Source organism: Falco peregrinus, chromosome 6 (genome assembly GCF_023634155.1).
Source record: "Falco peregrinus isolate bFalPer1 chromosome 6, bFalPer1.pri, whole genome shotgun sequence".
NCBI lineage: Eukaryota > Metazoa > Chordata > Aves > Falconiformes > Falconidae > Falco > Falco peregrinus.
Window position 1 is genome coordinate 32,987,985 of NC_073726.1, and position 16,020 is coordinate 33,004,004.

At 39.2% G+C, this 16,020-nt stretch overlaps 1 protein-coding gene across 7 annotated transcripts in view; it reads right to left on the reverse strand.

The window, feature by feature from the left end:
• The window catches only part of NAV3 (neuron navigator 3), a 414,628-nt gene that overhangs the window by 179,103 nt on the left and 219,505 nt on the right, over nt 1-16,020 (reverse strand). For all 7 annotated transcript variants that reach the window (XM_055807946.1, XM_055807944.1, XM_055807943.1 and 4 more), the window contains exons 2-3: nt 13,935-14,052; nt 13,179-13,231 (exon numbers count right to left, since the gene is read on the reverse strand). In XM_055807946.1, the coding sequence (XP_055663921.1) occupies nt 13,179-13,231; nt 13,935-14,052 (171 nt within the window). The remainder of the gene's footprint in view (nt 1-13,178; nt 13,232-13,934; nt 14,053-16,020) is intronic.

Sequence of the window (16,020 nt, forward strand, 5' to 3'; positions counted from 1 at the left end):
CTAACAATTTGTGTATTAAGTTTCAGGTCATCGTGGACTTAAATAGACAAGTTACATAAAAACCCCAAAACCTATAAGAAGATTGTGTTAATATTTTAATCAACCTTATGAAAAGCCTTTACATGAAAAGGGATTAGTTAACGCTGTTGAAATAATCAGTCTTTGTGATAATTTGCTTCTTCTACTGCTAGCTTAAGCCAATTTACCTTTGTGTACCTTAACAGTCTTCCAATAACAGGGTCACCAGCTGTAATCAAGTTTATACTTAGGGTTAACAACAGTATTTAAGTCCAGTATAATGCAGCCAAAATCTTTACTAACACAAAGTTGCAGCTGCTCAATGGTACCTCGTGGCACTCCAGATCAGTCACATCCATGGGCTCCTGACAGCAGGAACAAGCTGGCAGAGCAGTAATTGCAATCAATGGAAAAAACATGACTACTCTACACCTGTTCCCATGGCTGTGCACACAGCTGTAGGAGACACAAGATTTTTTTTTCTGAGAAATCCAGTGTGCTTCGTTTTGATATTTCATGAAATGAACAGTGACAACAGTGGTGTGTGAATGAATACTGAAAGAGCAGGGAAAGAAGTACCCTCAAATACCCCTAAATACAATAACTTTAGATATTGGGGAAAGAGGAGGAGAATAGAACAAAAAAAATGCCAGGGTCACTTGTTCTTGCTAAGTCACCTCTTGCAATGCCATTCTCAGACGGGGAATATTGACCTGATGGACCACTGGACCGCTGCTCTGACGCAGCAGTGCATGCTAATTCATGTGGGAGAGCAGCAGGGTACTGGGGAGAGGCTGTAGGTGGAAGGGATTTGTAACAGAGTTCATAGAAGAGGTTTATTCTTTGAGTTATAATTACTGCCAAATAAAAGAACAAGGTTAGATGGGTTAGTGCGCATAAAAGTCAAGGAACTCAAAAATGGTGAGTCTGTAAAAGACATTGTAAAATCAAGCAGATTTGGCATTCTTTCCATAGAACAGGCTAGCACTTAGCTGCAGCAGATGTAGGCAGCTTCTGTTCCAGCAAAGATCAAGGACAGAGTGAGAAAATACATCTGGACTGATCATAGTAGTTTCAGTATGCACCTACTTTTGGTTCTTTCTCTTCATTTTCTAACATTATAATTGTATTATATTCTGAAAGTAATGCAATATCGCTGCAAAAAAACTTTTTCTGGCATCAAATTTTTAGTATTTTACTTTCTAGCAGGAGAGCAGGGGAAGGTTGTCAAGTCTTTTTTAATGGGCTTAACAATCACAGATGTAGGAGGACACGATGGTTTTTGTTACCATGATGGTTTGTAATTAACATACTACATTGTTGGGACATTCTATGTTACTTTATTATCCTCCTGTCTTGCAGACCCTTTGCTATACAGCCAAGCTTTGAAATACTGGGTATGTATAGTTGTTAAAAAATGATTCAGTTCCACTGTCACATAGGCATAATTTACCACACGATACCTCCAAAAGCTTGAAAATTTGTTGGACAGTGTTTATTTCAATTTTAAGCACAAGTAAGCTTTTAAAATTACAAGAAGTGTGTCTTCCCTCCTGTCTGCAGAGAAATTCACAATGCAAACCCTATTCCACCCTAACACTGCTAGTCACAATCCCTTTCCATTTCCATTAATTACAATGGAAGACACAACTTGTTGTTTTCTGGCACCCTCTGCTGCTTTACACATTACACCACAGTGTTTTATGGATAGTTGCACAGTTCCTGTATCTCTATAAAAACATTTTCTGTGTAGTTGGATTTCCTAGCCCAACCAAATAAAATATAATGATAATCACTCTTGGTGTGTGCCCTGTTGTTTGCAGATGTTGGCACTTAGATCTCAAAATGTGTAGCATCTCTTTGCTAAACTTAATCTGGACTCACTCTAAAAAATAGAGATAGTAACTCTGGCAACTCTGCAGAAGAGTGGCCATCTCAGACTCTCACGGATGTCCAGATAATCAAAGCTCCCACAAACCTTCATTCACAAATGAGAGGCAGGGAGAGTGGTTTAAATGCCTTTCAAAGTGAATAAAATCATTGAGGGTTCATCAGAACTACACAAGGTATATGCATAGATGCATGTCCATACGTGTGTGCTACACACTGAAACACAGGCCCACACTCTTTCTCTTAAGAGTCTTGTGTGTTACTGAAGCTGCAGAATTTACCATTGTCAAGACAGGCAGTGGTAGATTATCTAAGGAAGAAGGATGAGTGACATACCTTGGGACTCTGCTTCAATGTTAAGAAACATTCTTTTGTGAAAAGTCTACCTCTCTGAGGAAATTCAAGGCTTCAGAGACCAGGAACAATAACCTTTCCTTATTAACATGTAGCACACAAAATTATAAGACAGTCTAAGAAGAAGTATTGTGAAGAAAGTGGTAAAGTGGTTAGAAAAGCTTTAAATAGAAGTGAGTCCTCAACTACAGCCAAAGGAGAACTGGCATTTTGCCACAGTTCCAAAATAATCAGACATTTGATAAAAATCTAGAAAGCTGACAAAATCTCAAAATTACCAAAAGCCTTGTTTGGATATACTGTAAAATAAAACCACTTCAGAGACATTGTTTATTTTCTTGTTCAGCTTAAATATGCATTTTTGCTGTTCAGCTAAACATCACGCACTTTCTTCTCTATTTTTAAATCCAGTAAACATTCTAGACATTCCTAGTATTTATAACATACTCTCCCTATAGAAGGTGATAAAAATACACCATCACGAAGCATACATATTTACTGTAATCCTGCTGTTGCTATCTGGGAAAGATGTATTAATGACCATAACCAACAGGTGCTTTCTAAAATGCATGTCATTGTCAATTTACTGTAAGTATTTTAACTGCATGTTTGTGTTGAACCTTTTCAGTGCGTTTCTATTAATGGAGGTTTCAAGGCCATTTATTCATCATCTCTTTGTCTAAGCATCTGTATCACAAATATATATTTGATCCATTCCAAAACTTCAGAGAATGTTCACATGACATTTTTTAGGGGGAAAAACCCCCAAGTACAACAAAAAAAACCACCAGAAAATCGAAGAGCATAGAAAGCTAACTACAGATGGGGAGAAAAGGGGAGACTGTCCAACTGTATCTCTCCAAAAAACAAATACTTCAAAGCGTATGTCACCCACTAGTCTTTAAGCATACTTCAGTATTTCATCTCTGCATCTCCTCCCAATACAGTTTAACATGAGTTTCTGACTGAATGACATTCCTGACAAACACAGCTGAGGGATGGGGAGAAGATGCGGGCACAGCATGCCTCAGTGGCATGGAGGTACTGGCGTATTCCAGATATAGATTGGAGGGAGGGGGGTTTCAAGGAATTTCTGGGGGAAAGTGTGAAGGGAAATAGTTAATTTTAAGGACTAAAAAGGTTTTTTTGTATTCAGCAGTCTTGGCCTACAGCAGTAACCCTAATCCTAGCCCCAACCAAACAACCCTAACCAAACAAACTCAGTTCTAACCTAACATCTCAGTAGATTTCATGGAGACCAATATAATCACAGTATAAGTACTTCTTATGACGTGATTATTTCATTAACATCTAGATGAATTATTCTCATGTGATTCCACACATTAATAGGGCAAGGAATTTGTAAACCTAAACAAAAAGTCTAATAACTGTACACTATTTATATTTAATGAATAATGTACTTCCAGCCTAGTAAAATAATACCCAGGATGTGTTCCTGTGGCATTTTCTTTTATGACTTCAGACAGTCAAATGTGAGTGACTCAGGGGAATATGCATCTCTCTGCCTGATGCAACTGAGTAATTCTGAGCTGTTCTGTGAAGAGAGATTGTCATAAATCCTGTGGTCCTTTTAATATTCTCAGATCTTCTCTGGATGTAACAAGAATTGCTTGTTTCAGTGCAGAATAAAGAGTTCTAAAAAAAAAAAAAAAAAAAAAAAAAGCCAAACCAGAACCAAATCACAGCGAAAAAGTAATTTGGTTGCCTTTTCCTGCCCTTATTTTCCAAGTCCATAACATCCTTAGGCAGGATGGATGAAGTGTCCCATCCTCTATGCTCAAATAGATTGAACACTTGCAGTGATTCTCCCATCCTTTCCTTAACTTCCTCTTTCCTTCACAATAAAAACATGTTTGGTCTCCCATGAAAAGATGTTATCGTGCTTGTCTGTCCAGCTCTCACCCCATCTATATTTTCACTCAGTTTCTAGCATTTTTAGAAATTGTTTGTTCACAAAAGCAGTCAGAATCCCTCCTCTGCCAGTTCCACACTAAACCAGTTTGCCTCTCATCTTACTCAAACTGGCTCTGCTGTTAACATTAATCATCTCTTTTCAGTACGACTTCAAACAAGAATTCCAACATCTTCTTCCATGAATGCCAACCATGTTTAACATTAACATCTTTAACTTTACCCTTAACAGAAATTCTGTCCTTTTCCTTTCTTTATTCCCTCCATTCATATTGCCACAATTATTACCATAATGTACCCTTAGATGGACCCTCATTATTCCCTCTAATTTTTTGTTTCAGGGTGCCACACACCTCTATTTTTGATACTCTGATTTTCATTTTTACACTAGTCTTTATGTCAAGTTAATTTCATCAGCATACAAGAAACAAACTTCAATTTCTACACTGATGATGGAGATGTTACTTCCTGTAAGTATTCTTCAGTTTGCATTACCTATTTGTATATTTACACCGTACATAGACCTACATGCATTGCTGTTAGCTAGAGAATTTTTAAATTCTGTGGCATACAGGATGACACAGAAAAGTCATGGCCTCCCTATAAGGCATACAGAAGTTTGTGAAAGCGTTTGTTGATGTCTTAAACAAAGAGGGAGAATCCAGTCCTGAAGGTCAGCTTCTAAAATTTTGTCCTGCACTTATCATATATGATTCAAGAGTTTGAAAGGCCTTATTTCACTCTCCAAAATGTTCAGTGCCCTAAGCAAGTGAAAAGCAGTCAGATATAACCTGATGCTCAGTACACTGATCTCACAGAGTGGCCACTTCCCCACACATGGAACAGGATCTCATACAGATCTGTGCTGTCATCCCCATTATTTCTAGGTAGCAACATGAATACATGTGTAGAAGGCTTGCTGATCATTTCTCACTGCTTTGAGCTTCAGGACATATGAATTGTATGACACAGAATTTCTCAGACTGCTGGAATAAGCTTCAGGGCCCTATAAACCTGGAGCAGAGCTAAAGGAAAATGCATCTTAGTAGTTACTATTCCTACCATAAACCAAGGGAATATGGGAGACCTCAATGAGATAGTCAGCTTCAAAACTCAGCGAATGCCAACAAAACTGTAAATTGTCTGAAGCCATCTTGTACATTGTACACTGTACAGTGGATTGCAAGTGGCTGGATATGTCAAACGTCCAAGAAAGCGTTCCCTGGAACAGCTGAGGACAGTCACTGGGAAGTGTGCGGAAACGGGGCTGATTCTCAAAGGGAAAAATCACACCGTGAACATACTTAAGAAATAAGAGGACTTGTCCAAGAAAACCTTTTCAGAAGGATAGCTAAGACATGCTCATAGCTATGACATTCTTGGGCACTTTCCTGGGAGTCCCAGTGAGGGTACAAATTGAATGTAAATCACCTACCTAGTGAGGAATCTCAGAAAGCATAGCTAGTTAAGTAAAAAAAATATATGGGTCTACTTGAAACTACCATCAGAAAATGGGAAACCCAAGTATGTATATGTTGAGGAGTGTCATTTCCTTCACAGATAAGCATCTGCCTAGAACGTGTCTTAATGGAGCCTTATCAGCCTTGCCTGCTTCAGTCCAGAGCTGCCACTGTTACAAGGTAGGAGAACAGACTGTGAAAAGAAGTATTTGTTACAAGCGTGGCTCCAGTGGGTATTTTACCCACACTCTCAAAAAAAAAGAATTGCATGAGGCTTCACTCTGCCAAACCACAAGAGCTGGATCCAGAAATGCAGAAATAACTGGTAAGTAAACCCTTGGGGAGGAGGGACACCAAAGAATGTATAAGCTGTGCATTACCATGAAACATTCTTCCCAGGGAATAGGGAGCGTGATACTTCTGCCTCCTCTTATGAAGTCCCAGGAAGAGCTGCAATTGTTGGGAGCTGGGTAGCATGCAGGAACAGGCTTAGCTACACTGAGTCCTCATAAAATTCTTCTCTGGATAACACCCTGGCTCGAGGCCACACAGAGGTATGAACAATATCAGCTGTTATCAAGAGCAACTTGGAGCCCTTTGATCTGTTTTGTTGTCCGAACTCTGCCCTCATCAACGCTAACAGAAATCCAAGTGTGGACTTTTAATTAAGGCAGATCAAGGTCTTCTTCAAGATGTAACAGGTCTCCAAGACGAGAGGGTCTTTTACTTCACCCAAGGAAGCCCATAAGAGAAAGTTCCTGTTGTAACCAAACATAACTGCTCATTTCCAGTGTGATCAGGTCCCTTTTAACACACCTGGAAGAGAGGGAGACTTGCAGAGCAGAGGGGAATTTTAAGATGGTACTGGAAATTCCCCTACTAAGTGTAAACAAGGCAAAAGATACAGCATTTCATCTGCATTGCCAGGAAGTTCACAGAATGGAGAAGAAATCATGCTTACCAGTCTTCTCACGGCTGTATACATTGTGTACAAAAGGTAAACATCCCTATGTGCCGATTTTTATGTTGTACACTGAAAACTTCTCTAGCAAATATAAATAGGTATGTATATTTCTGATGTGTCTATGCCAAATAGCCAATGATCTGGAATACAATAATCTGGAATACAGGTATAGTGTCATTGGAAGGAGAATCTTGTCTGTTTCTCTATTCCAGATCTGAATATTCTCATCAAAATTGAAATTATCTTTCTAACTAATTGCCATGTAAGAAAAACCCTTAATCTTCCTCTGATCCTTTCCACAGAGTCCTTTATCTAACATCTGGGCATACTCTTCAAGTCTTTTGTTCCCCAAACACCCACACACAAGCTATGACTGTCTTACAGATTCTTTCTATGTAACACAGCTAATATATGAGCTTTCCTATCTGTAAACACGGGAAACCTCTCACAGGAGCCCAGATTATAATTACTACCACTTTTTCTCTCTGACTTTACTGAGATCACTTCACTAGATGTCATGCTATGAACCTGTCATCCTTTTCTGAAAGTACTTTCATTTTTCCCTTCTTCAGGCTACTCCATTAGCAAATCCTAGATAGCCCTTACCCATCACAGAGGACAGGGAAATGAGTTTTTGACTCTGCCCTGCCCATACTGTGAGAAGCCATTCCTTTTCACTACATTTTTAAAAAGAGATTTGTACCAACTGTTTTCTTAATTGTTATCCTACCTCTTATGCAAACTGCACCTTCTCCAAAACAGAGCAATCTATACTTCAGACTGTTCACTTGACTTCAGAAAACTAAGCATGCAAGCATGCACTATGGAAACAAAACTACTGTTTTGTGTTCCATTCACTCAAGCACAACAAACGTGCACAGCTGACAAAACTAGTGTCTTTTCTTCCCTTGTATTTTCACGAAACTCTCATAGCAGCCTGTCATGAAATCTGTGAAGATCCACTGATAGCCATGGAGTGACAGCCTGAATTTAAACAAAAGGGGGTCACACAGGTGTCACTGCAAGAAGAAGCTGGCCTGCACATGAAAGAGGCTGGGATTACTTTTCAAAACTCAGACTGAATTTCTAGTTGTAAGGGACCATATTTTTATAGTTAGCCAAAATTCTGTATATATTTCAACATGTCACACTTGTGTGGAAGGCTCACTTGGAGCTGCTCCAAAGCACAGCAAGTATCTCTTGAATCCATACAGCCACCTCACCAACAACTGCACCAGCAACGCCAGAAAATTCTTACACATTTTGCAGACAGAAAGAGCTCACACGTGGGCTCACTTGACAGTGAACATAGCATTGATATTTTCAGGCTTCCCAGTCCTCAAAGAGCTCCACATAACCATACCCCACATATTTTCATATGGAATTCTATGGGGCTGAGTAGAACCAACAATGCTTACTTTATACAGAATTATCCTCTTTCGAACAAACAATTGTTAGACACAGAATGCTAAGGCTAATATTCTTATCCTTGGACACTGATGTTCCTGGGTACTGAGGGATGTTACTCGACAGTGTCTGCTTAGCACATCCCTGCCAAAGCAAGTCTGAGTGCGGGTGTCTGTTCTGAAGGGAAGGATACATACTATAGGGCACCCTTAGCAGCTCATTTCCACCTGTTCATCCTGTCCACAGGCTGACTCCCTGATAAGAAGACAGTTGCATGCACCTCATCCTCTTGCAACCTTGGCTTCCTCTGGAGAAAAACTCAAGCACATGAGCAGAGAGGGAGCCACTGGGGGCTTTTGTAAGACTCCAGGAACACTACAAAGCACATCTGCCAAACAAATTACAGAGCAATATTTACTAGTATAGACATGGTCACTTTGCCCTACTTCAGCTTTAGGATTTACACACTTCTTTAACTATGTAATAGGAAGTTTTCTCTATCAGAAAAATGTTCCCTGGTTAAGCAGAGACTGAGTCACTTACTCCACCTTCTTCTTGCTAAACTACACAACTCTTCTTCAGTCTCATTGAATAAAACAAAATTGCTGGCATTCTTGTGGCTCTTTTCTTCAACATTTTTATTTTATTAACATATTTTTAAAGGCATTATTAATGGAATCAAGTACAATGTTATAGAAATGATCTTACTGGTGCTGTAGTCACTGGTTCCTACTTTTTCACAGATACACTGCTACTCACCCAAAGATGGTGTCCCCTCTGCTAACTGCAGCTTTTTACTAGATGTTCATATCCATTTGGCAATGTGCTACAGCTCAAACACATTTTCCAGCTTCCTGATCTCCAGGATGTGGTAAGCAAGACCTGTATTTTTATTGAACTCAACTTCCTATGTTTGACTGCAGCATGTCTATATCCTCAACCATAAAAATTACCTTTGAAGCATACCTTTGGTTATACAAACTGGTAGAAAAATCTGCCAAAGACTGACAAAATGAAAAATAGTCTTCATTAAACTCATGCAACTACATTAGGAACCTTTTAATAAGAAGGGTCTCTCCAACCCTTTAATAACTATGAAAAAAACCCCGCTACCAACTACAATTAAGGATGCTTTTGTGCATAGACGTGTACTGGCGCAGACATCTCATGGGAAGTAACAAGAGCTAATTTGAAGGAAATAAAAACAGCTAATAAGACAACATCAATCCAACATGAAAAGCAATATACTAAATACTTTTGGTAACTCTGAATTTGTTTTACTCTTTATGCAGCTGAAAGAGCTGAAAAGCACCATACACGGCATGAGGAAAGAATAGAAAAATTAGTTTTGTAAGATTCTCTAGGGACAACACTGTAAATGTCACCATAAAAAGATTTTCAGTCCAACACTTTCCAATTCTCTTGCATTTTCTATGACAACCCCAGAACGGATTAAATTTGACACTCTGTAGGCTTACTATATGTTTGACGTGCTCTGTTTAGGGTCAAAACACTACAGAACTTCCAGTACATTTTTAGTATGTTCAGGAAGAAAAAAATATCTGAATTATTTCTTTCTGGACCATTAGAGAAAAACTTTATAGTATATTTTGCTACCCAGGACATTATCCTGCTTTTTCTAATGATGAGGGGACTTACAACAGAAATTAAAGAAACAAATGGCATATAAAGAAGCAGAAAGACATTAACTTTTGCTTGTATGAAAACATAAACCCTTGAAAGACCGTTATCTTCTAAAGAAAGATTATTTGAGGTTTCCTTAATTGATATACTTATGGAATAATTAACACAAGGAAAAGATAGAAATGAATGTGGTATTATTTTCCATTTAAAGGAATGAAAGAGATGATGAAAAAAAAAAAACCCTGAAGTATCATATCCCTCCTTGAATGCATAGCTGTAGAGAAAAAAATAGGCAAGACAAGAAGACTCCATATGACACTGTAGACACACAAATTTTGTTATAATACACAGAGTATAAAATCCTTATAATCTTCATGGAAAGCATTCATAAGAAATACTAAAGTCTTTTTACCATGTTAGATTTACCCAGCAAACAAGCAAATATTGTGAATTCTCCTGCAAGTTTCATTTATTTAAAGTTTCTGAGATTTGCATATGAAATAATTTATTCCCCAGTACATCTCAGGTTCTCAGACTCCATGTGTGACATCAAACATGTGCACATAAAGACAGCCATGAAAATCCTTCTAAAGCTAACTATGCAGAAACTGGATACTGCTGGGGTTCACAGGTTTTAATTTTTATAAACTTGGACCTGTGGAGGCAGTTCAACTTGCCTGCAAGTACTTCATACATCACTGCCAAGACGAGCATAAAGTGCAAGACATTGCAATAGACCTATCTAAAAGAAAACTAAAGCAGCAGTATTTTATACACATAAAATAAGCATTAAAATATGTTTACAAATTAATAACAGCTGAATTGAGATGTCTTAACAATCCCTTGAAAGATGAAGCCATTGGCAAGAGGAAAACCAAATGGTGAGTGGAACAGAATTTGGGAGTATTGGTAGTGATTAATTATGAATGTATATCAGTATCATCTACAGAGGATATCAAGTGTTTCCAGCAGCAGACAATCCATGTCAGTGGTCTCTAGCTTCTTTCAAGCTAATAAAATGTCTTAGACATCACCTCCTTGGAAAGGTATCAAATGGCACATGAATACAGAAAACATTTCTCCTTAATTGCAAGTTATGCGAGTAAGGATTATGAAAACATGTGAAAGAAACGGGTAGTGGGATTCTTGAGGTTTATGAACTAAAAAAATTAAAATGAAAGCAAAGAATGAAAGGCTAACAAACATGCTATATATTGCTGATTTGATGGCTGGTGTTCTGACAAATCCTGACACGACATTGCTACATACTGGCATATGTCAAACATATAAACCAGCTTTGACCACTGTTACACTTTTTTTTTCTGCACATTGCAAACACCCAGGAGTCCACTGTTACAAGGAAAATTGTCCTATCATTAATTGAGCAGGCTAACAAAATTGAGCACTGCCAAAGGAAATTACCTGAAAATGCATTAAAACGGTGCCTTCAGCTAGGCTAGCTCAGTGCACAACCCAAAGGAAACAAATGGAAAGCAGATTCAAAACGCAGGGTCTCTGGGATGCTCTGAGAGGAGAGCTGACAGGTTTGAACTACTTTAACTTCAGTATATTTTAAATTTCCCAGCTCAGTTGAAGAAATCAGCAGTATAAGATTGTTATGTCAAAATGCAGGAAAATAATCTGATCAGACTGTAGAGATAAAGATAAATAAATCTGACCAGACTGTAGAGATATATTTTAATTCGTAAAACAATGAAGTATAGAGACTGAATTAAAGAAGGATAAACAAATATGTTTCTACTAAGTTAAAGTGGCTAAATGCAATGCCTTAGCACTGTGCAGACACTGATGTATGACTATGTACAGGAGTTTCCAAAGCACCTGGTTTGAGACCCAGAGCACCTGAGACATATTCTTCAGTCTGGCTGAGCTGAGAGGTGGCCTTATGGGAGGAGAAGGAAGATGGATGCAGTTTCCCACAGGCACTGCTGCAGCATGAGCATGCATAACTGCAGCAGAGCTAGAGATGAAATCCAGAATCCCTGTGCCACATAAAGATTTACCTGGTAATAGGGAACAAACACAAATAATGCTGCTTTGGAGATGCAAACTTACTAGAGTAAATAGTTCTCTCTGCAGCTCAGCTTTCTCTCATGGAAATGAAACTCAATAGACATCAGTGGTGGGTCCCTAAGCAATCCTAGATGGTTGCTAACCAATTACATAACCTTGGGAAATCATATCACTCTTCTGTGCTTCTGCCTCCTCTTGTTTGTCTTGTCTGTCTGGAATGGCAGGTTTTAATGTGATTAGAGAGCCATTATCTCTCGATCTGTGTGTGTAATATTACAGTTCCACACTGGAGTTCCCAGCATTCTCAGCTGAGGCCACTAGGTGCTGCTGTAATATGAGTAATTAAAATAATAACTATTATTAAGGAAATTGCATATATTCTTACCATGGAGTGTTTCAAAAAGCCTGAAAGCCAGAGAAAAACCTTATTCTAAACATACACATCTTTTTTAAAAGGTAAGAACCAAAAGACCTCATTTTCCACTTTACTGGTACTCAAAATTTTTCCTTTTACCTTTTGCAGCTTCACAGAAAAATAGCTGTAAATTCCTTCCCCCTTTAGAAAGTGCACTGAATAAGTTTAATTTCTTTTTCTACTCCATCTCTATTTTTAAGCCCAGCTTCAGCAGTTTGCTATTATGCAAACTCATCCAAATCATTATACTCCAAAATCCTTGCCAGCTACACAATCCTGCACCTTATTCATGCACTACTTGAATGTGAACAGAAAAACAAACTTCTCAGCATGGGGGAGCATGACTGGAACTGCAAATGATTCAGTAAATGCATTGTGATGTTACTGAGGCTCAGATCTTGTACCTGTCAGTTCCACAGCCTTCTAAGGAGGCTTTATCTTATTAAATGTAGTTGACTAGCCATAAACACAGTAAAAGATTAATAAGACTCCATATGAATCACAGTCACAAAATGCTTCTTGCCTGAGAGTATTCAAATGTCTTTAAGCAGCTGCCAGCTATAACTCAGAGAGCTGTATGACTAAAGTGCTATTTCTGAAAGCCTTGGAGTCAGTGCATCTAACTGGACTTTACAGTGGACAATCCAACAAGCTATTTATATTCAAAAATAATTGGCAAGTCTTGTTCATCAAACCAGTTTTCCAGACAGAAAGACTCAACTTAAAAAACTGTTCTTGGATGTACTGCCCTTAAAAATGAAACTAAATTAAATTATCTGGACTATCAGAAGAACAGGTCTGCTAAGGCAGTCTGGATTAATTAGAAGTGATGAAGTTTTGCTACTGGGTTACCTCAAAACCCAAAGTTATCGAGCACAGAACTGAAGTGACAAACACTAAGCACAGGTAAAAAAAAAAGTACCAGGAACATTATACAAGAGTTAGGACTTAACTGTAAATGTGGGACAGAATATTCACAGTTTAAATAAATCATTATTTAAAAGCATTTTAGGAAAGCGTAGAGATGCCAATATAGACTAAAAATATATTTTATTCTTACCATTTGAGACTGGCTCCGGGGACAGCCATTGATATCTTCAACCTTTTCATTTGCTAAACAAAAACAGTGAGGAGAAAAGCAGATGTAAACAATGAGATAAAACTTTCCTTTCCACCCACTGGCCAAAAAGAAGGAAAAAAAAAGACCTAAAAATAATAATTAAAAAAAAAAACCAAAAAGCAGAAGAAAAGCAGAAAAGACACAGCAATAAAGTGCACAGAGTTTTGTTGACACAGAGCTCCTTCCTAAGTAAAGCTCGGTTGTACAGTAACAACACTCTTGTTAGCAGCAGTTGCTTCCACATGCCAAATCATGCAAAGGGGGAAGTGCGAAGGAGGTCGCTGCTAATTCTTCAGCCCCTGCAAAATAACTGCTGACATGAAATCTTCCACAATTGTCTTTGCAGGGTCAGGATACAGTTTCAAGGCATCCCAGAAAGTATGAGCCACTCCAACTAACAAAATGCACACATGGGAGACATATGGTTTAATGGAGCGTTCATTTCTGACAATTCAAAGTGTGCAAGACACAGTTCTGGCCATTTACAGTATGGTTAAACAGCCACTTCCAAACATGCTCACATAAACATATTTTTTAATTAAGACAAGGACGAATCACACAAATATCAGAGACATATGGACCCAGTCAAATTGTATTATTCAGGGTTCATCTTATTGTTAAATACATTCAACTTGAATTATATATTCCCCCATGCAAGGAGTTAGCCCACAGTGCTTCTCTCAGCCGTGGTCTTACCGATGATCTGGATGATTTCTGCTAGCAGCACTCCATCTGCAATGTCCTGTTGCAAATCCTTGATCAACCGCTTGTGGCCAGATTTTGCTAGGTAGTGGTTAGCCCAGTCAGTGTAAATCTGCAGACCAGAGAGGGAGGGTAAGGGGGGGGAGGGGGAAGAGAGAAAAGACAATAAAAATTCTTAAAACAAATGTTGGCTTGCACACCAGAACTATTCTGTATCACATTCCCATTTAAGAAGTCAGCACCAAAGGAAACAATTTTAACGTTGTTTTTTTGCCCCCCCCCCTTTGTTTTTTTTACTTTTTAACAGCCATGCACCTCCCCCTGCCATTCTCTGTTTTATTTTAACTTCAAATGATTCAGGCTGTTTCATGAGGGTTCAAACTTGCTGTGACCAAGCAAAATTCCCCTTATGACTGTAAAGGAAACTTCTGTCGTAAATCAGTCACATCTACCACAGTTCCACCTCCCACCGTGTTTCTACCTCTATGCACAACCCACCACCAACTTTCACTCTCTGGGGCTGCCTAAGAGAAAGTGATAGCAGAGACATGTGCCTGTGTTTTGGTAAGAGATCTTTGGATTGTTGCTGGTCATCCTGCACCTGGTGATTCCTCTGTGACACCTTCTGCAGCAGTCACCATGTCCCGCTGCACTGGGACAGGTCATTTGTCCCCTCGCCTACAGTTCAGTGTGCTGTAATGTGCACAGAGCAGACTGTGCACCAGATGTACAGTAGTCTCATCGCTGGAACTAGAGTAAGTATATACTCTGGAAATATGTTGCATCCTTTCTCCACCAAAAGAGGAGGGGGAGAAGGGTGAGACTGAGCAGCACCAAATACTTAGCAACAGGCAGCACAAAAATGGCAGTTATCAACAAAAGGTTGAAAAGGACCAGCTGAACTACATCCTCCAAAATAAGGGAGGTGGCGGGGGTGGGGTTGAAAAGAGAGGTTGAAGACATTTCATAAGGCATATACAGACTCAGACCCAGCATTTGGTAACACTGACAGCATGCACACAAAGGGAACCAGGTTCACTTAGGGTGAGGTAAGGGGAACAGACACCTTCATCTATGTACCAAGGGAAAAGTACACCCCAAGAGATGCTCACACCATTCTGGGGTGTCCCAGCACACAGACACAGCTTGGACTAGCAGAGCTTGGCGTGGTGGTGACACACAGCTGGAGGGTATCTGTGGCCCTTGGCAGTGGGCACTGGCCCCCTTTCGTGGGGTGCCTGTGGCCGCCCTCCTTGCTCCAGGAAAAAGGACTTGTACAGAAACTCCCACAACTGTGGGATGTTACCAGTGAGAGGAAGAATATATGTAAGACAGCATCACTGTGTAAGTAGATGTAATATCTAAGGTTCTTTCTCTGCTGAGAATATTATTTGAAAATGTTGAAACTGCACCCGTTCCATAAAAACAATATGAGCTCACTTTATAAACATCCTTTCATTTAACCTCACAGACCCTTGGGAGGAAGGGGTCAGAATCCCACTTTGTCAACAGAAAAAAGAGAGGCCAAAGCCATTAACTACTTGCTTAGTTCACTAAGGAAATCTGTGATAGAGCCAGGGTGGGAAGATGGATGCAATTCCCAGTCCAGACTCTTACCCAGAGAACCAACATCCCCTTTCCACCCACAGTGCTCAGTCCACATTCACATGCTAAGGACTCCTTTGCTATCTGAGTACCTTTGTCACATATTTTCTCCCTCTTCATTAAAAGAGACAAAAAAACTTGTTTGGTCTACCCTATTTCTTCCCATATTCCTGCAGGTGGATCACCAACTGGTTTGCCATAGCTTTCTCAACGGCTTTAGAACTTCAGATAACTCTACAGAATTAAACTGTGGAAGAAGATTCAGCTCTCCCAAAGCCAAAGGATGTTGCTGTTAGAGGGGGCCCTAAATTTCCCTGCTGCACCCAGAAGCCTGCATCAGTCATCTGTGTTTTCACTGAGAAAAGATACCAACTCTTTTTTTGCTGTTACAAGTGAGGGACATGAAAGGCTCCACTAAAATGTTTTTTAAAGCCAACTGTAACTAAGAAAGTGTTTCTTCAGCTCTGTAACAATA